Here is a 21,876-nt window from a genome sequence, read left to right on the forward strand (position 1 = left end):
TGTTTAAAATATATTTTGTTTCCATTTCAAATTCGAAATGCTTAAATATATTTCGTTTTCGTTTGAAATATTTAAGCATATCTTGTTTTCATTTAAAATGTTTAAATATGTTTTCTTTATATTTGTGATTACATGTTCATTCTTAAACTGGAACCGAAATATTTTAAATTTTCAGAAAGTGAAATAATAGCTTTCAAATGCAAACAAGGTGTATTTATATAGAAAAATGTACATCAGCTGCTCATCCCCCTGTTCCAACTAAATTGCAATTTAAAAAAATAAATAAAAATAATTAAAAGATTTTCTAAAATTTAAAAAGAATTAATTAGTAAAACAGAAATGTTTTAAATTTTCAAAAGCGAAACAATTTATAGCTTTAAAATACAAACGAGATATATTTATAGTGAAATAAGTACTGCAACTACATATCCCCAAACTTCAGTCAGTTTTAAATTAAAAAAAAAATTAAATTAACATTTTTTAAATATTAAAAATTTTTTGAATTAAAAAAGATTTGCTGTTTCTGAATCTATGATGTTCTGAACAAGATTTAAAGACCCTTTGAAAATAAATGACTAAATAAACAAATAAATAAAGTATAATACAAAACTTAAAGGGTTTTGATGTTTTAATAAAATCGCATTAAAACGAATAGAGGCCTTCTAATTACAACATCACTAACCCTTAGAAAACTTCATCCAGTCGAAACAGACATAAAACAGCATCAACTTATTTCCTTAGGGTTCTCCCACTTTTACCATCACCACCACCACAAGCGTGGATACTGAAGTCGGGCCTTCGGTAATAATAAGCGTAAAAATATTGCTCTGCCATAAAGGATCATAACTGAATGTGGATCTTTTGTTTTTTCATTGATATGTGTATTTGACAACTCCCTGTTATACGCATATACATACATAAGCATACCTATATATATATATATATATATATATATATATATATATATATATATATATATATATATATATATATATATATAATAACAATAATAATAATAATAATATTAGGGATAAAAATCCAAAATTACAGGTAAAAACTCAATTAATTAAAAATTAAAATTCAATTAAGTTTCACAGTATTAAATATATATATATATATATATATATATATATATATATATATATATATATATATATATATATATATATATATATATATATATAGGGTAAAGAACCAAAGTTCATGAATTCATCAATGAAATCCACTGTCACATATAGAAAAATTAATAAGTAGAAGCACAATAAATAAGTATAATATAATACAAAGTAAATGTCATAAGATAAAGATAATTTTCTATATGTGACAGTGGATTTTCATCGATGAGTTCATGAACCCTGGTTCTTTTCCCTAAAACTATATATTTATAGCAACACACACGCACACACATTTATACAACTATACTTACACTTATATGCAGCTGTACCTATACACACAACACAAATCTACACATGCACAGCTATACTCACGTACGTACGCAACTATATCCACACATACGCAACTATACCCATACGCACACACAACTATATTTGTACACATACACAATATCTCCACATTCACAACTATACCTACACACACACACACACACAAATATAGACACACATGACTATACATACACAGCTATGTAATAAACGAGTCAACGAAGGAGCCTCAACGGAGTCGCTGTCTACTGGAAATAGCAGTTAAATCACCCTTAAATCACAGCCTACAGTAAAATAAGACACGTGGGATAGTTATATTGAAGTCCTCGCATATAGGAAAAATATGAGTCACAACTGTAAGGCCTTTGATCATATGCCTGCTCGACTAGGGTTGACCTGGGGTTGAACAACATTACACCTTATGGAATTGTTTTCTATTAATCCTTTTCAATAAAGAAAGAAAAGCAGTGACAGATTTCCTGTAAATAAAAACAACTGACCTCCCATTAAATCAGAACTGACCCACCATCACAGCCAGTGACCAAGCGTTAGGTGTGCAGACTGTGTTGTTGTAGTCGCCGAAGAGTTACCTTAAAGGAATCGAGTTAAACAAATTTGGCGACCGTACAGGTGGCTAAAATCCACGCTACACTATTAATTAGTATTAAGACAAAAGGAAATCTTTATACTAGGATGCACATCACTAATATTAAACGCAAAGGTACAGAATCTGTCGGGCTCCGATGTTTCTGAATGTATATCCATCTTCGTAATTTTTGCCACGTTTTGGCTGAAAAAACCTTCAGAAAACAAGCTGAAGTGAGAGTCTCTACATAGCCACTCTATTTGCTAGAAACACTAGCCAATTCTCCCTCAAATCACACCTTTTCATCTTAAAAGAAAAAAAAAAGGTTAATCTAGACAGTCTTAACAGCGTTATAGGTTCTCGAGCAAAGCATTGAACAAGGGCTTATAAATTTATTTATTGACAACAATCCACGGCATGCGTTAGGAAAAGCAACCAAAATTCCCTTCAAATAATACCATGTACTCCCAGATACATATAATAAGAGGTGACGGTTACGGTTGGAACGCATTTAATCATAGTTCGATTAGTGTTGATCTGCAAGTAAACAAGCACATAACGAGTTCACAAAACAGCCTTTATGCAGTCATCTTGCCTGCTAAAAAAGGCAGCGAAGATTTCTCTCAAACCATATTATTGTTTAAAAAGAAATGGAAAAATACATTAGGTCGGGTATACGATGCCTAAAAGACACAGATTGGCTAGTCTTTGTTGGAACACTCAGTTTTTTTTTTATTCGAGCCAAAACAATGTTTTTTTTTATAAACTTAGTATCTCTAGGACTTATGATCAAAAGTATTCCAACCGTGACTCCCTCGTCATTTTGTATATCAAGGACTAGGTTGTGTCGTTGGGTGTGAATCGAAGGAAAAATTTGGCTGCTATTTCCGGCAGAGTGACCAGGGTAACCTCTTTTTAGAGGTACGCTTGTTGACAATGTATTACGCTGTTACGTCTAGTGAAAATTGTTCAAAATTAAAACCTTTACTATTATTTTTTATTTAAAAAATCGTGTTGGAGGACCAAACTCGCGTCACCTTATGTTTTTATCGAAAATATATTTCTTTATGTATAGACACAATCAAATTTGTGATAGTAAAATTATATATACTTTGCTAAATTGCAATGAAATTTTACATGATGTGTGCCTTTCTGTTCGAAAAGGGTGTTTTTATATTATTAATTTCCTGCATAGGCTCAACACCTTAAATTTATAAGATAAAATAAATGAGAACTGTGAAACAGGAAAAAAAAACCCAACTCAAAAACACATCATAAACACATGTGAAATCAAATAATTAATGAGTAGGAATCGAAACCGAGTACGTAAGCTCGACTCGCTGATATGTTAACACACTACACTCAATGAGAATAGAAAATATAATATAGTAAACAGCGAATAATGAATATAGTGGTTGTTAGTGAATGAGTGAGGTGGGAATTCTGAATGGAAATATATATATAGTAACCAGTTAGATTCAAGGTTTAGCACACAGATACATGTATATGGACATATACGAGTACGTGTGTGTGTGAGTTGGCATATGTAGGTGGTATAGGAGATAGTGAATACTACCCCACCTCGGCTGCAGTACAACCATGTCTAGTGCTTTTTCTTCCTTCTTCATCACTCCCGCTAAAATTTTCTTTCGCGGATTTTGTTCAGTACCGAATCTGTTGTATCTGTATCTTTATTTTATTTTAAACTCTGTTTAAAAATAAATAAAATAACAATAAGTCTTGACTAAAAAGAAAACAAACGGTAAATTTTTAGAAATAAAAATAAACTTAAAAGTGTGTAACAAAGAAAAAAACCTAAAATTTTTCGTTAATTTAGTTTTAAAAAATACCCCCACAGCTAAAACAAAACTAAAATAAAACGAAAAAGTTTAACGCAATGATTGTGAAAAGGGAAGAAGAGAAAGAATGAGTACATTTGTAGAATGACATTAAAGTGTAAAAAAAAAAAATCAATTAAATTGTAAGTTTAGAATTTAGAATGAACGAATTTAAAATTTTAAATTTTCAGTTTAAAATTTTAAAAAATTTTAAATCGTTTTTATTCAACTTAAATTTAACTTCAGTTGGAATTATAAAATCTGTTGTCGCTAATGTTGGAAAGTCAAAGAGTATCCTTCTCTCAGCCAGTTGTATCGATTGACTTGGTAGCAGACTAAGTGATGGCAACTAAGCGACAAAAGTACTCGCTCCGCCAGGAAATGTCTGCTAGCAGATAAAAATCTTAGCAGTTCATTTGTCCTCTACAGCCAATGAGAACGATAATTTCCCCCTTGGATTTCTGAAATTTTTTTCTGTCATCGTTTTTCTCTCGTTTAAAAAAAAAATTACACAAAAACAAGCTACTATTATTTTATAACAATAGTATGCTATTAGTAAGCGAAATATAAACACAGCTCGCCTTCAATGCAATTCCTCTCTCACATACAACAGCTCAATAATGGCACAGCTTCGCTAAGAATAAACTCAATAATTCCTGTTTAGCAACCGTTATTAACTTAGAGGAATATTTTTAGTTGATTACTGCTACTAATTGTTTTCAAAATTATCTTTCTACCGGCATATTCTTATCTTCAGAATTTCATTTTTTTTTTTTTAGAAATTAAATTTAAATTTTTAAAATAGTTAATTTTTTTTTATTTTAAAGAGACTTTTATCTAATGTGAGTATACCGGGTTTAGTGCTAAACGAAACAAGCTTATTAACTTTTAAATTATAATTATTAAACAATGTATTTATAAGAAAGGAAAAATATTCTGCATCCAGCAACATCACTTAGTCGAAATCACCACTGATTATATTCAAAGTATAAAATATAACTTTCTTCCCGCCTTATAATGTCAAATGTTTTAAGTTTAGAGTCGAAAAAATTGTCACATCTCATTTTTTTAATCAAAAATAAAAAATGTTGAAAAAGAATTAATACCCCTCGTTCAGCTAAGAATTATCAGTGATTAATTTTGAATATGTGTTTGTCTATCTATCTATCTATCTATCTACCCATCACTCTCTCTCCCTGTCTCTCTGTCTTTGTCTGTCTGTCTGTCTTTGTCTGTCTGTCTGTCTGTCTGTCTTTGTCTGTCTGTCTGTCTGTCTGTCTCTCAATGAACATTGTTTCGTTAAGATAAATCACCTTCACTCACGGCATTAGAAGGCAGTCGACAAAATCATATATTCATATTTGATTATTATTATTGTTATTATTATTATTATTATTATTATTGAGTGAGAGAGCAGTGCATGCCATCAAAGTGACACTGGGGTAAAATATACGAAGCCCAGTATACCCATCATGACTACCCGTCTGATAAGGGCACACCAAGCACATGCATCACAACCATATGTGCGCGACATGGTGATCTCATATCAAGATTATTTTGTGGCCAATAAAACGAATTAATTATTATTATTATTATTATTATTATTATTATTATTATTATTATTTTATTTATTTATTAATCTATTTATGTAACAACGTGTAGTTACAAACAGTCTGCATTTGATGTTCCTACTGATAAATTTTAAGTAAATGATAGGGAAATATTCCTCCTGAATAGGGCACTCGCCTGTTGCTAATAGTCTTTTATTAGGCAAGCAGAGTGAAGTACCTTTCTAAAGAACTCAACCCCACAACGATTTAGAAAAAAAAATTCTATGAACTTATTTTTTAGACCTCCCACCAAGATGAAACGATAAAAAAAATTATATTGAAGAAAATATCAATTTCTCGTGATTGAGTATATGTAATGCGGCGGGTATACATTCTTTTACATGTTTCAATCATAGTACTGCGGCCATGCTGGGGCAAAACCTCGGAGGGTTTAATCGGTCAAGTCGACTCCAGTATTTATCGTAAGTCTGGTACTTATTCTATCGGTCTATTTTTGCCGAACCGGTTTATGAGGACGTAAACAAACCCACGCCGATTGTCCAAGAAACACACACGCTCACTCGCACATAAATACACGCGCGCGCATACACACGTACACGCGCACGCGCGACGAACTTCCGCATAGTTTCCTATTTCTTTACTGCCTACAAGGGGCTACACACATAGGGGACAAACAAGGGCAGACAAAGCGATTAAGTCGATTACATCGACCCAGTGCGTAACTGGTACTTAATTATGACTTCTCATCGTGCAAGAGATAGCAAAGCCACACGTTGTATCTTAAACAAAATATGAATAGGAGTGGCTGTGTGGTAAGTAGCTTGCTTACCAACCACATGGTCCCGGGTTCAGTCCCACTGCGTGGCATCTTGGGCAAGTGTCTTCTACTATAGCCTCGGGCCGACCAAAGCCTTGTGAGTGGATTTGGTAGACGGAAACTGAAAGAAGCCCGTCGTATATATGTATATATATATATATATATATATATATATATATATATATATATATATATATATATATATATATATATATATATATATATATATATTTATATATATATGTGTGTGTGTGTGTGTGTGTGTGTGTCTGTGTCTGTGTTTGTCCGCCCAACATCGCTTGACAACCGATGCTGGTGTGTTTATGTCCCCGTAACTTAGCGGTTTGGCAAAAGAGAACGCATAGCATAATATAGTTATGAATATACTTGTACCATTAACTTCCCCGCTGGGGGTTTCAGCTAGATCGCTGTTGTTAATAGTTGTGTTTTATCAGTCCTGATTTTGGATTAAACCTCCATCACCATCAACAGGGTGTCGACCATCTACGGTCGCGGGTTAAATCCGATCCATAACTTCGCGGTAAGTAGCTTGCTTACCAACCACATGGTTCTGGGTTCAGTCCCATTGCGTGACACCTTGGGCAAGTGTCTTCTACTATAGCCTCGGGCCGACCAAAGCCTTGTGAGTGGATTTGGTAGACGGAAACTGAAAGAAGCTCGTCGTATATATGTATACACACACACACACACACACACACACACACACACACACACACACACACATATATATATATATATATATATATATATATATATATATATATATATATATATATATGGGAGAATTTACGAAAAAAACAACAGACGAGGACAGGTGGTGTAAACAACAAAAGGATGTATTAGTTTAACGCTCGGGAATAGAGAAAGTCTTTAACGTTTCGAGCTACGCTCTTCAACAGAAAGAATAAGGAGAAAACAAGGAGAAAAACACGGAGAAAAAAAATTGAATGTTGTAGTCAGCGATCTATCTATCTATATATGTATGTATGTGTGTGTGTGTGTGTGTGTGTGTGTGTGTGTGTGTGTGTGTGTATGATTGTGTGTCTATGTTTGTCCCCCAATATAGCTTGACAATCGATGCTGGTGTGTTTACGTCCCCGTAACTTAGCGGTTTGGCAAAAGTGACCGATAAAATAAGTACTAGGCTTAGAAAGAATAAGTCCTGGAGTCGATTTCTTCGACTAAAGGCGGTGCTCCAGCATGGCCACAGTCAAATGACTGAAACAAGTAAAAGAGTTTAATATAAAGTAGAAAATATTGCTTCTGTTGCCTGCGCTTACAAACACACATTCCGGCATCCGTGCTATGATAAAAAAGAAAGAGGAAAAAAAAAATTTAGAGCTCAATGACTCATAGAATCGAGACATTGAAAGTTGTCTCTCAAAATCGGCAAAAATAAATTTTTATCAGTTTGGCAAGAACGGGAGACAACTCTTCACATGCTTCTACTTAATTTGACCTCCTCAGCGAAGCACAAATTTAATCAGTTAATATCCCTTTCCTCAAAATCTCAAGCTTCGTGCCTATATTACTAAGTAAAGAAAACATTAGGAATCTCAAAAGTACCGCTCTAGTCTTTATTCTTTGTTCTCTTTAATGTGTCTATTTGCTATTCATTTTTCAAACGTGGTCTTGCATGTTTTATGAAGTGTTGCCGATGTTATCTTGGGGTATAAATTTATGAAAGGAAAATCCCTTAACATTGTCTAATCTAATCTCCACATTTAGTGCGTTTACTAAGTAGGTAATGTTTGTCAACACTTGTACTATTTCTATTCTAAAAGCGCAAATCTCTTAATTATATTCAGATTATTCTATTGTATAAGTAACCTTCAGTTTTGTATTTTCTCTAATGGGAAGAAATAGTTATATCCTGTTTTAGGATTTAACAAAAATGAAAGTGCAATGCGAAGTAAACGAATTAAAAAAACTGGAGGTAACGACAATAAAACTGGAAAGAAATTTAGAGAAACTTTTTAAAAAGAAACCATAGATGTTAAAAACTATTCACGAGTGTCTCGCTTCGTGTCTCAATATCTTCTTTGTTTTTCACTAAATGCGATTATTTTCGTCTTATATAAAATGGCTGTGTGGTAAGTAGCTTGCTTAGCAACCACATGGTTCCGGGTTCAGTCCCACTGCGTGGCACCTTGGGCAAGTGTCTTCTACTATAGCCTCAGGCCGACCAAAGCCTTGTGAGTGGATTTGGTAGGCGGAAACTGAAAGAAGCCCGTCGTATATATGTATATGTATGTATATGTGTGTGTTTATATATGTTTGTGTGTCTGTGCTTGTCCCCCGAACATCGCTTGACAACCGATGCTGGTATGTTTACGTCCCCGTAACTTAGCAGTCCGGCAAAAGAGACCGATAGAATAAGTACTAGGCTTACAAAGAATAAGTCTTGGGGTCGATTTGCTCGACTAAAGGCGGTGCTCCAGAATGGCCACAGTTAAATGACTGAAACAAGTAACAGAGTAAAAGAGGTTGTCATGAAACTATGGGATTACTATCGTCATTTTCAGCTCCTATCGCAATTCACCTTCATTTTTTTTAGAACAATTTACTTTCACTCTTTTTATAACGGTAAACTGCATGTTAACGTCTTTGATTACATTCTCCAATGTGTTTTTGCATTTTTTATTAAGATGTTAGAGGTGTGTGGTTTGAGGGAGATTTGGCTGTTATTTCTAGGAAGACAAGCGACCATGCAATGGCTTCTTTCCTCGTGTCGTCTGCTGCCTTATTGTTCTGCATGCATCTATGTCTGCGCAAATGAACAGACGAGTTTGAAAACTTCCAGAAGGTTGGTGACAGGCAGGCGTGTATTCTGAAAGACGGGAGAGGGAGAGAAAGGGGGGATTTTTAAAAATTAAATTTTAAAAAGTTGTTACTTTCGTATTTCAAAACGTGAAAAAAAAAAAAAATCAAGTTCGAAACAAAAGAATTGGGATTTGAATTAAAATTTTGAAAAGCTGTTTTTTGATGTGAAAAATTCATTTTCTCCATTTAATTTATTTAAGAATTGTTATTTTCGTATTTTAAAACATGAAATTAAAAAAAAAATTAAGTTAGAAACAAACGAGATGGGATTTGAATTAAAATTTTGAAAAGCTGTATTTTGATGAAAAATAACTCTTACCCTAACCCTAACCCTAACCCCAAAGATCCGAAAAATCATTATCTCCATTAAATTTTTTTTTCTAAAAAACAGGAAAAGGTGAGGTGCATATTCGATAACTATTTTCACTATTGTTTTTAATGCTGATAGCGACTTCGAATCATGTATTCTCTATACGTCCATCGTATATAACACTAACTTAACTTGTTTTCACATGCTCGCGGTTGAGTAATTTTTTTAGTAATAATTTTTAAAGAAATATGCTGATTTTTATAGTCGACACAACTTCGGCAGTTACAGTAAAGCTTATGTTTCGCTGATGAGGTCAGAAAAATTGAGAAATGTTGAGAGTTGTTTCCTATACTTGCCGGAAAACTGAAAATAACATTCTTCTTCGATATATGATATTTAATTATTGAATTATATCTTGTTTTCCTCATCGCATAATTATTTCTAAAAAGCAGTGATTTTTATATATTAAATATGTGAACAAGACTCGACAAAATGGGTTGAATGGCTAGAGTAAAGCTTATGCTATGCTGACGAGGTTCAATAAAGCTAAAATATGATAAAAGTTGTCTCTACTTATTTAAGTTCGAGCTTAACCCCACTGCTTACCCACTTGAATTAGATTTAAGTTTCGAAGTTGTCTCCCCTACCTTTATAGTTCGGAGTTAATCATTAACTAATGATTTCTGTGGAAGTGCGTAGGCTCGAAACTGATTTTAATTAGTGAAACATTTTTGGCTCATTACATTAAGTATGTTATCACTTTTTGCCACTAAACTGCTTCAGTTTGATTTTACGGACAATAAGATTTCTTTTATCAACACATATTTCTCATATATAAATGCATATATATATACTTTATTTAAAAGTAGCAGAAATATAACTGTGGTGTATGCGTGCGAATAGATGTAATCGCCTTACCTCGGTTTTCCTTTCGTCGACTGCGAGTCTGTCTTGCGGTATCCGATCCTTGAAGCTTGCCCCGACCCAAACCTAGACCGTCACTAGCCACGTCTTGTCCTGTCCACAACCCCGTTCGAAAAGGGCACGAATCCCGATCGAGGCTCCCTCTGCCCTTTTTCCTCTTCCGGTCAACTCACCATTCCGGTCAGCCTCCCCAGACACTGGCGTCATACCACACGCCACCCTGATCTTAAAGATCACGTTCACCCCTACTCCAATTCGAAGTCCGCCATCCAACCGGGCGGGCGCCGTACACGTCGAGATCTTCTCAAGCCAGGTGGCTCGTTTCCATTGTGCTCTTCATCCGACGAAGTGGCTATCCTGCGCAGGTCCAGCACGTGACGCGGCATTCCATCCACAGATACATTGTTTCTGGAATTAACCGCTGTCACTGTTCCCCTGCCCCATTGTGATGTGCAGCGTGCCTTCGGCGGCTTGACCCAAACTTCCTCCCCTACTTTCACGCCGGCGGGTCCCTTCTCTTCCTCGCAGAACTCCGGCGTCTTACTGGGATACCTCCATTCATATTTGAACACCGCTCTGTGCGGCACAGACTCTTCCGCTTGTCCGGATCGGGGAGACATGTTGTACCAGTAGACCGCTTCCTGGGGCGAAATGTGCCCCCTTTCAGCCATGGCCTTGATCGTCCGATGGTGCCTCTCAACGATTCCGTTGCCACTCGGCCTATACGCCGCTCTAAATAATCGTCGCACCTTCCACCAGTCAAGCATCTCTCCCAACGCTTCCGAACGAAACGCCGCCCCGTTGTCCATTAGCAGTTCTTCCACGGGACCCCTCTCCAAGAATATCCCGTTCAGAATGCGGGCAATCTCATCGGCAATGCCTGTCCTCAGCTCCCTCCAAATGGCCAGCCGGCCCGGCCCGCAGTCGACCATGCTGAGATACATTTCCTGACGGTAGTGCGTCACATCTATGTAGAGTGCACTCTGTGTGTGTGTGTGTGTGTGTGTGTGTGTGTGTGTACGCGCGCGCTCATAAAACGAGATTGATTACCAAGAAATTGAAAATATATAGTTTCTATAAAACTTGCAATTTGGCCAATATAGCGACGCTGTCGTTCGACCTGGTACAAATAGTCCATTTCTTACCTACAGACTCCTTTGGTTCCTATTTTACTTGGATGGGCCCTAAGAGCTATTTGATTGTATTATAAATTGTATTATAGTTTTAGAATTAAATATTATTGGTAATTGTATTAAAAAAAAAAAGAAATTGTTAAAATATTTTGCGTATTATAGATATATAACCAATTCATTGCTAATAAATGTTAGGGGTTTGCGATAACAACGCTTCATTACTGCTCATAAATCAGTTCCGTTACTAAGAATGATAGTGTTGCAAAGCACATCTGGGCAAGGACCGATGTTCACCAACAAAGCAAAAACATCAATCCAATACCCAGAAAATTAAGTTGTCGTTGAAAGTGAGCGATATCTAGTATATCGATCAAATTAGGTCAAAAAGAGAATCGAAAATGTTTCCACGTACTTCGAAACTAACAAACTTAGGCGGCGAGCTGACAGAAACGTTAGCACGCCGGGCGAAATGCTTAGCAGTATTTCGTCTGCCGTTACGTTCTGAGTTCAAATTCCGCCGAGGTCGACTTTGCCTTTCATCCTTTCGGGGTCGATAAATTAAGTATCAATTACGCACTGGGGTCGATGTAATCGACTTAGTCCCTTTGTCTGTCCTTGTTTGTCCCCTCTATGTTCAGTCCCTTGTGGGCAATAAAGAAATAAGAAACTAACAAACTAAGTCCTCTCCACAGTTGTATGAGGGGGTGCTGACTTTCTGGCTTTAAGGGTGTGGGGAAAGGCCTGGTTGGAAGCCCAACCTTCTGAGTTCTTTTACAGGGCTTAGAAAAACTGAGGGCCGACTGCTGCAATGTGTGAATCTGAGAGGGGGATACGTTGTATAAAATCATAACTGATACTCCTGTATTTTCTTTTACCCAAAGCCAGGAACTTTTTAGCACCGCTTACAGTTTCATCTCAGTTGGTGCTCGTCTGTGTTGAAAAGGAGAAGTGGCTCACTAAAGACAAGCAAACATAAATGGAAGAAAGGAAACAGAAGAGACACAGAAATGAGAAAACTCGGTTTAAGTTATTCAACTAAATTACAATTTGTTTAGAAAACCACATCACAGGTTGCCATATTGATTTCTACGAGTAAATAAGTGAGCCTCTGCATGGTCGCCCGACTTACTCGAAATAGCAGCCGAATTTCTCTGTCTTCAAAAAGGATACTTTGGATAATGTAGTACAGGAAAAATTACCTGTTAATAAAATGCGACTGTAAAGGTTGGGATCGGTTAGGATTGACCCAGGGTTGAACAACAGCACATTGGTTTCTGAGATTGGAACAAATCCTAACAATTACCGTAGGGGTATAGTCAATTATATCGACCTTGTATTTCACTACTACTTACTTTTTAAAGCCTCGAAAGGATGAAAGGCTAAGTTGACCTTACATTCATAATTAGAATGCAAAGACACGTAACTAAATACCGAAAGATATTTAGTCTGATGTGCTATCAATTCGGTTGCCATCGTTACAAGACTGAAACTTTGTTACAAGATAGGATCCATTTGCGTAATGTAAAGAAGTTTAAATAAAAAAAACAACTTTTCTAGACAGAATACTTCATCAGACAAAATAACAGATTATATGTGTAGACAAAGTTTAGATGACAACTACAGAAGCAGTTTTAAAATTTATTCTGATTTTCCCAAAATCACAAAAACCCATATCAATACTTTTTCCCCCAGATATCTTAAATCGGCGAGCAGGCAGAATCATTAGCACTCCGGGTAAAATGCTTAGCGACATTTCGTTCGTCTTTACGTTCTGAGTTCAAATTCTGTCGACTTTGCCTTTCATCTTTTCGAAATCGATGAAACAAGTACCAGTTACGCACTCGATCGATGTAATCGACTAGTCTTCTCACTCAGAATTTCAGGCAATCGTACAATAAATACAGAGACTAATACATCTGCATATCTTTATTTTTACAGCATAATTGGTGTAGATGCGACCCATACGTGTTTCTGCTGCACAGAGAATTAGCGAACCACATTTGTGGACATACCTTGAATAAAGGTGTATAGTTGAAAATAGCTGGTTGCAAATGCAGCCGCTAATTCTCTATGTAGCAAAAACAAGTGTCGGTCGTATATAAACCAATTTCCTTGGACAATGGAAATGCAACTATAACTTTAAACATTTTAATTTTTATTTCTACATTCATTCTCCTATTTCCCTATATACTCCTTATTTGCTTCCTTTTCCAAAATAATTCCTCATATTGAACTCTAATATTCCCCTCTACTTAACCATCTCACATCGTCTCTGATGAAAGGATACCCCTAATATCCCAGAAACAGCTGTAAGGCTAACTTTCTCTTTATAGAAATGTCCTGAAAACTCCACACAGCCTTGGCTTTGTTGTCTCATTTTATTTAACACACACAAACACACACACACACACACACACACACACACATACACACACACAAACACACAAGCCAAGGTTGTATATATATATATATATATATATATATATGCATGTATGTATATATATATATATATATATATATATATATATATATATATATATATATATATATATATAGGAAGAATTCACAAAAAAACAACAACAACAAAAGACGAAGACAGGGGGTGTAGACAACAAGCAGATGTATTAGTATAACGCTCGGGAAGTGAAAAAGTCTTTAACGTTTCGAGCCTACGCACTTCCACAGAAAGGAACACAGAAAGAAACAAAAAGAGAAAAAAAGAATGTGTAGTGGCTATCGATCTATCATGGCGATGTAGGCGCATGAGCGGCTGTGTTGTAAGTAGCTTGCTTACCAACCACATGGTTCCAGGTTCAGTTCCACTGCATGGAATCTTGGGCAAGTGTCTTCTACTATAGCCTCGGGCCGACCAAAGCCTTTTGAGTGGATTTGGGAGGCGGAAACTGAAAGAAGCCCGTCGTATATATATATATATATATATATATATATATATATATATATATGCATGCGTGTGTGTATGTTTGCGTGTCTGTGTTTGTTCCCCTAATATCGCTTGACAACCGGTGCTAGTGTGTTTCCGTCTCCGTAACTTAGCGGTTCGGCAAAAGAGATCGATAGAATAAGTACTAGGCTTACAAAGAATAAGTTCTGGGGTCGATTTGCTCGACTAAAGGCGGTGCTCCAGCATGGCCGCGGTCAAATGACTGAGAGAAATAAAAGAATAAGATAATATAAAAGTAATGCCTCACTTTACGAAATCCCGGGTTTACGAGTTTTATTTTTCAAGCACAAGATTCAAATTTTGAGCGAAGTGCAACATTTTCTACTACTGCCATAACAAATGCTTCTGCGTGTTATCGAGAAATTTATAGAGAGCGAAACAAAGCTTCTTCTATGCTAACAACTTTAGACTTATTTAAAAAAAAAGAAATCTACAAGTCCGTCTACGAGTGCTTGTGAATCGGTGATCGCGTCTACAAGTTAGTGTGCGTGAGTCTAGTGCGAATAAAAGTGTTCCAGAAAACTATTAAAATAATATTTTTTTTTATTATAAATGATCTTGACATTCTTTTTACTTTACATGAAATATTCGCATTTAGTTACGAGTATTATAAGTTTTATCGGTAAAATGTTTTTCTGGGAACGAATTGGGATTTATAACATTGTTACTATCGGAAATTATTGCTCTCCTTTACGAATTCTCGCTTTACGAGCAGTCGCTGGGAACAAATTAACTCGTATATCGAAGCATTCTGTATATAATATGTATATATATACCATTCATTTATAAGGATTCATATTATGTATATATAATATACAGGTTTTAAGTTTGGCTCCATATACGACTAAAAGTCACTGGAGAGTTTCATAAATCAGTACTCTTCCCTAACAGAACAGCTAAATTACTTACGAAACTGTTCTGTAACTTTTGACCGTATTCGGAGTTAAATTTATGATACTACATAAATAATGTACTCACTCTACCTTATATTGCGTGTGCACTTTCTTCTGACTTATGAAACCTCGGACAAATTACACATATGAACACACGTCATTATATGTCATTTATATATTTTACTTTTACTTTGATATTTATAACCATTTTCGTAGTAAATGTGGTTACGTATTCCATGTATTTCATAAATCTTCTACTCAACGTATTTACACAAGGAGTTACAATGCGATTTCGAAGTTAATACGACCTCCAATTTTCCACTTAAAACTTCGTTATATATTTTTATCCTCTTTTTTTCTCTCCCTCTCTCTTACACAAACTCATTCTAGTTAAATATTATCCACTCCGAATGATACTAACAGTTTTATATTAAATTTCTCGCATCATGCACGCAGCTTACTAATACAGATTCTCTGCTCTGGTATATGAGGCATATCTCAACTTATGTCAGTAATTGTTTCCAAGAGACTTAACTCAAAAAACCATGAAACGTAAAAAAATCGTATATAAATGAATAAAACAAAAATTATTAGCTTTTATCTGTTTTAATAAATAATTTGTACACATTTTCACATGTGTTTTATTCGATTTTCCACTTCAGTATTGGTTTTAAAATATTAAAAAAAAAATCTTTATGCTTCTAAATATATTCGCTGAGACCGACGTATGGTCGGATAAATCAACTGAAGTTGACGTTCATTTTTCCCAGTAATTTCTTACATCCTACCCCAAACGACATAAAGTTAAAAAAAAACGTAACTTGAAACAACGTAAGTTGAGGTATGCCCGTGTTTGTCTGTCAAAATAAGTATCTTTATATCCAGGTGTGAGTGCGCACTCGTGTTCGCAATTCGTTCTGTGTTGGCTTCAAACAGAAGTACGGACGGAAGCCGCAAACTTATAAAATTAAATGTTTTAAATGAAATGAAAATACGAACTGTTTAAATTTAGATCTAGTTTTAATTCGTCTATCTACTCTGTATATTTTCTATATTAACAGTTTATATGGACTGCTGCATTAACGCTCACAGATGTTACCACTTCACGTAACACAATATGAGCATTTTATTTATATTTTATGGCAGAGGAGGAGAGAGGGAAAAATGGATCTAAATTTGAAGTGTTTGTTTTTTTTAGTTTGTTTATAACATTCAGTTTTATAGATTTGTGGGTTTTCATCTATGCTTCGGTTGATACAATTGCTACGAACTGCGAATATCAGTTGTATATAATGCATGGTACAGTCTTACAGCGGTGTGCGCGCCCACATACGCACAATTATATACCCAGAGAGAAAGAGAATGAAAAGAGTGGGAGAGAGTGAAAGAAAGAGATACAAAATTAGACTGAGGTAGAGAGGGAACAATAGAGTGTAGAGAAGAGGGAGAGAGAGAGAGAGAGAGAAAGAAAAAGAGTGCGGAAGGAGAGAGAAAGAATGAGAGACTTAGAGGGAGGAAGAAAGAGAAGGAAGGCGAGAAAGAGACCACTAATGTCAGAGAAGGCTTGGTGTTGTAAACATAAACAACGTGGACAATTACGTTCAAAGGAAACACTTTACCCGAACACGGCATGCTTAAAGTTCAGGAAGTTTCTCTTTCAAACTTTCATTGAACGGTAGCTTGTTTAGCCAGCCATTCACATAGAGACCACTTTCTCTGTCACAACGATACAATATCGAGAGATTTTTTGTGCTTTAAATCTTCACTGGAAGCAGCATCAAGTCTTGACAGCATGCGAGGGTGATATTTCAACAGTGTAGATATATATATTTATATATAATTGTTGAGTGTAGGGCATAGCTGGGAAGAATGTATGCTGCCTTTCAAGTCTTGCTTTTTACTTTACTGAGGAGTCCAGTTGCAAGGCGGGAAATAAGGTGACTGATTTAGCTTGAGAAAAAGATAAGAAGCTGAATTGCTACTAGATATCGTAAAAAGGAGAAAATTAAGCGATTGGGAAGCAGTTAGCTCTTGTTTACATTGGTTGTTGCTTACAGAAAGAAAAGCAAGTTGACAATTTACTGAAACCTCTCTGCTCCTCAAGGTAATTGGCTTTCATCTAATTTTCACACAGATATTTAAGAGCTATTTCACTATTAATATTTCTTAATCTTTTTATTAAGAACTTTTTCCCCTTTAAATGTCTTATACTAGTCATTAAAGACTTTTTTTCTGTTGGTAACAAGCATGACGTGTTACAGTAAACCATCTAGCTTTTTTGTGAATCTGTGAAATTAGGGGTTAACTCAATAACTAAGTAAACGAGCGTTACACACACGAAAAAAGTGACGGGTGACACTCAAAGAGTTGAATACCTTTTTTGTCCCCCCAAATTGTCTTTGTGAGTGCTCGTGTATCTATATGTGATTCTGCTTGTATCTGTCATTGCACCTTGCATGTGTAACTTTTTGCTTATGTCTATAATTATGCATTTGTGTATCAGTGTTGAATATATATGATTCATCATTATTATTATTATGAGCATACTATACACGTGTTTTAAAATCAAATTTACTGGTGTGTTTCTATGTATGTCAATGTATACGTATGTATATTTATTAAAATGTATTATAGTTTATTGTGTGTGTGTGTGTGTGTGTATTAAAATGTTAATTTACTGGTGTGTCTTTGCCAGTGTACAAATGTATACGTGTATCAAAATCTGTGTGTGTGTGTGCATGTCTCAAAATCTGTGTGTGTGTGTATTTGTGTGTATGTTGAAATCTAATTTACTGTGCTCATGTGAATGTGTATGCACATGAAAACGGAAATTTATTTACTGATTATTGTATGTATGCATAGATAGATAGAGAGAGAGATAGACAGATAGAGAGATAGACAAATAGATAGATAGATGTAAGTATTTATATGTGTGTGTGTGAATGTACGTTTAAGTTCTCCCATCCGCCGTGTTATTTTTGTTTTTCAAATTTCCTACTTAATTTCATTTTTACAAGAAACTTGTCATTCACGTTATATATTTTTTGTATTTCTTTTCCTAGAAAATGTCTATAACTTTCCTTTGTATTCTCTGTTTGTGGTATACATACAATATGACAATATCCATATCACCATGTCAACGGTTAGTTGTCTATCCCTAGCTAGTTACATCGGTTGATAAATGGAATGATGACATGACCAACTTGATCAAAAACAAGTCTGCAGACTTGTTGGACAAGTTCATGTTGCCTACATTAATCTTCCACGTATAAATCAAAGAGGGTATTGTATTTCATAATGATCTCTTTTGCTGTTGTTTAATTTTAAGTCACTTCTGATTGAGCAGACTTTTAACTCTCGTCTTAAGTGTCTTTGATCGTTTACTTGTAGCAGTCAGTGAACTGCGACCATGCTGGGGCATCGCCTTGAAGGGTTTTAGTCGAACGAATCGACCCCAGTACTAATTCTTTTAATACTTATTCTATCAGTCTTTTATTTTTTTTGCCGAACCACTAAGTTACGGGGACGTTAACATGCCAACACTACTTGTCAAGCGTGTTCGGTATTATTAGTGAAATACTATGGATATATTTTCTCGGTAAACTTTCCTCACGGTGAATTGATGGCGGTGAAGTTACCTGTAATACTTGTCAAGCAGTGGATATATATATGTGTGTGTGTGTCTGTGTACACTACATATACAGCTAGCTTCTTTCAGTTTACATCTACCAAATGCACTCACAAGGCTTTGGTCGGCTCGAGGCTATAGTAGAAGATATTTACACAGGGTGCCATGCTGTGGGAGTGAACCTAGTATCATGTGATTGGGAAGCAAGCTTCTTACCACACAGCCTAAGCCTGGAATTTTTTTTCTTCGATAGAGTGAAATTTGAGGGGGAATCTGACTGCGATTTCTAGCATAGGAAGTGACCACATAGAGGCAAGTGATTTTTATTATTCTGTCACGTTAATGAAACTCATCTCCATAAAACCAATGACATGAGACTCGGCTTACAGGCTTGCTCGACCTGCTAAAAATAGCTGCCAAAGCACCATTTTTAATCTCATTGCTAGAATTCTCTTGGTTTCCAAAATCAGATGGTCAATCGACTTGCTAAAAATAGTGACTTATATCCCTCAAATTACATACTACCGTCGTAAGAAAGACATGTTGGATAAAATAATCCTTGATATGTTATATGAAAAACGGCATGGTCACGGTTGGAACGCCGTTGAATAAAAATTGATCTGGAGATAAAACGAATTAAACCTCCCAGACGAGCCTCTAAGTAGTTGCTTGATCTACTAGAAATAGGAGTCACATCAACCATACTGTATTTTAAAAATTACGTTGAATAATATCCTAGGTACATTATATGAAAAGGTGGGACAGTCACGGTTCGAACGTCGTTGATCATAATTGATCTGGGGATAAACATCAAAAGCAACTAAATTTCACATTATCCTCAGTCTACTAGAAATAGCAGGCAAAATAACACCTTACCCTCCTAAAAAAGGATGCATTGCGTAATGTAGTCTTGTAATATGGTATATTAAAAGAATAGACGGGATGGTCATTGTTGGAACGTCTGCTCAGTCAGTTAGCTCTATGGTTAATATACAGTTTAAACTGTATATTGACCAACTCAATTTAGTTTTGGTCCCTGGTTTTATACATTTAGTTGACTATATATGGGAAATGCTATTATGAAAGACACGATTACAATGCAACCCCATGTACATCTTCCCTTTTCAAAACATAGGCCCTTTATTCTAAGAAATCCTTGTATCTTGAAATTAGAAATTTGATTTCTTTTGCTTATTGACTTTCACATGCCGCCTGCACAGGAGCCAGTCCAGCGGCACTGGCAACGATCTCGCTCGAATGACTTTTCACGTGCCACCGGCACAAGTGCCAGGAAGGCGACGCTGGTAACGATCACACTCGAACAATGTGGTCTTGGGTTCAGTCCCACTGTACTGCACTTTGGGCAAGTGTCTTCTACTATAGCCCTGGGTTGGTAAATATGAGTGAATTTGGTAGATAGAAGCTGTACACATCAGATACACACGTGTATCTTTATGCATGTCCCTCCCTCCAACTGCTTGACAACCAGTGTAGGTTTTTTTACATTCCCATAACTTAGTAGTTTGGCAAAAAAGACTGATAGAATATGTACTAAACCTTTAAAAAAAGGTATATTCTGTAGCTGGTTTGTTTTACTGAACCCTCCAAGGTGGTGCTCCAGCATGGCACATTCCAGCGATTGAAACAAGTAGGAGACAACTCCAGACATATTTCGGTTTTATTTAGATCTCCTCAGCAAATCAGTTTTTTTTATTGAATTAACCAAAGTAGTAATGAGAGTCACTAAACAGACGTACAACATTGCATAAAAAAAGTGTGAGAAATTAGCATATTTAAAAAAAATACATAGCTGAGGGTCTGACTCAAAGATGCTATGTACATGAAAAATAAAACCTTTGTATGAATATATTTAATGTAGAATGCATTTAAAAAATCTAAGTAGAAATAATTATGTTATAAAGAAAAAAATGACAATATTAGTCATTGGTCTTTGGCTGAACTGTTTATGTTTCAGTCTTATTGAACCTCCTCAACAACCAAGGTAGCGTTTTATAAACCAAAGAAGGAACCTTGATGTGGTTGCTTGGCAGGCTAGAAATAGCAGTCAGATTCTCTCAAATCACTACCATCTTAAAGAACACACTGAATAACATGGTCCTGGGTTCTTTACATATTAGGTAAAGGGGGATGGTCGTATCTGGAAGTCCTTTGATCATAGGACTGTTCTATCATCCCTAACCTAGATGCTAAACAACATCAAAAATAAGTACTTTAAGAGTTGTCTCCCCCAGTTCATCCTGTTAGCGGTTAACGTTAAGTTGACTTTCTCCCTCAAGTAAATGATTGCAATTCTCCTGTGATGAAAAAACAACTGGGTGGCTGCTTAGGAGCAGGTTAGGACTGGTACAGCAGCTGCTGCTGATACTACAACTAGGGTAGAAAGAATACAAGCAAGGTTGGTGACTAACAAACAATTTTGAGAATCCTATATGTTACCTTGTCTAATTTTGTAAAGCTGTTTTAACAATGCCATTCTGGCATATTGGCTTTCGAGAAAACATGTAAGTGATTTCTATCAAATATTTCTTTTATAGTATTACAATTACCATTGTTACTGTTATTGTTATTGTTGTTTTAACTCCTCTCTACTTCCTCAGTTAGGTCTGATTAAGTTTATGACTAAAAATCTACTCAATCATGACTAAAGAAGGGCATATATTAGGGGTTCTCAACCATTTTTTTTCTCTATGGACCCCTTTGATTACTAGTTTATTCTGGTGGACCCTGCATAGCCATTCGATGTTAAAAACTAGCTTTATAGAAACTTCTTTGAAAATTCCTATTTTGTTTTTCATACATTAACTCGTGCAGGTTGAACTATGTAAAATGTTTAAGAAGCCTGGCCCTTTCTTGTAATACTACAAATACTTATATCTAAAGCAAAATTTTTGCAGGGGTCCTTAAGATACT

At 35.6% G+C, this 21,876-nt stretch overlaps 1 protein-coding gene across 5 annotated transcripts in view; it reads left to right on the forward strand.

Moving 5' to 3' along the window:
• The window catches only part of LOC106876724 (uncharacterized), a 66,232-nt gene that overhangs the window by 9,669 nt on the left and 34,687 nt on the right, over nucleotides 1-21,876 (forward strand). Inside the window, exon 1 of one of the 5 annotated variants that reach the window (XM_014925398.3) lies at nucleotides 16,774-17,421. The exons of 1 other annotated variant lie outside the window; for it this stretch is intronic. Coding sequence is in view for 1 of the 4 variants with exons in the window: in XM_014925396.3 (XP_014780882.1) it covers nucleotides 21,433-21,467 (35 nt within the window). In the remaining 3 variants the exon portion in view is untranslated. Of the gene's footprint in view, nucleotides 1-16,773; nucleotides 17,422-18,940; nucleotides 19,258-20,967; nucleotides 21,468-21,876 lie in introns of those variants that run through there. 3 more of the 5 variants (XM_089349746.1, XM_014925396.3, XM_014925399.3) reach the window with 3 other exon arrangements.

This window comes from Octopus bimaculoides, chromosome 3, assembly GCF_046866305.1.
Source record: "Octopus bimaculoides isolate indiv1 chromosome 3, ASM4686630v1, whole genome shotgun sequence".
NCBI classification, from domain to species: Eukaryota; Metazoa; Mollusca; class Cephalopoda; order Octopoda; family Octopodidae; genus Octopus; species Octopus bimaculoides.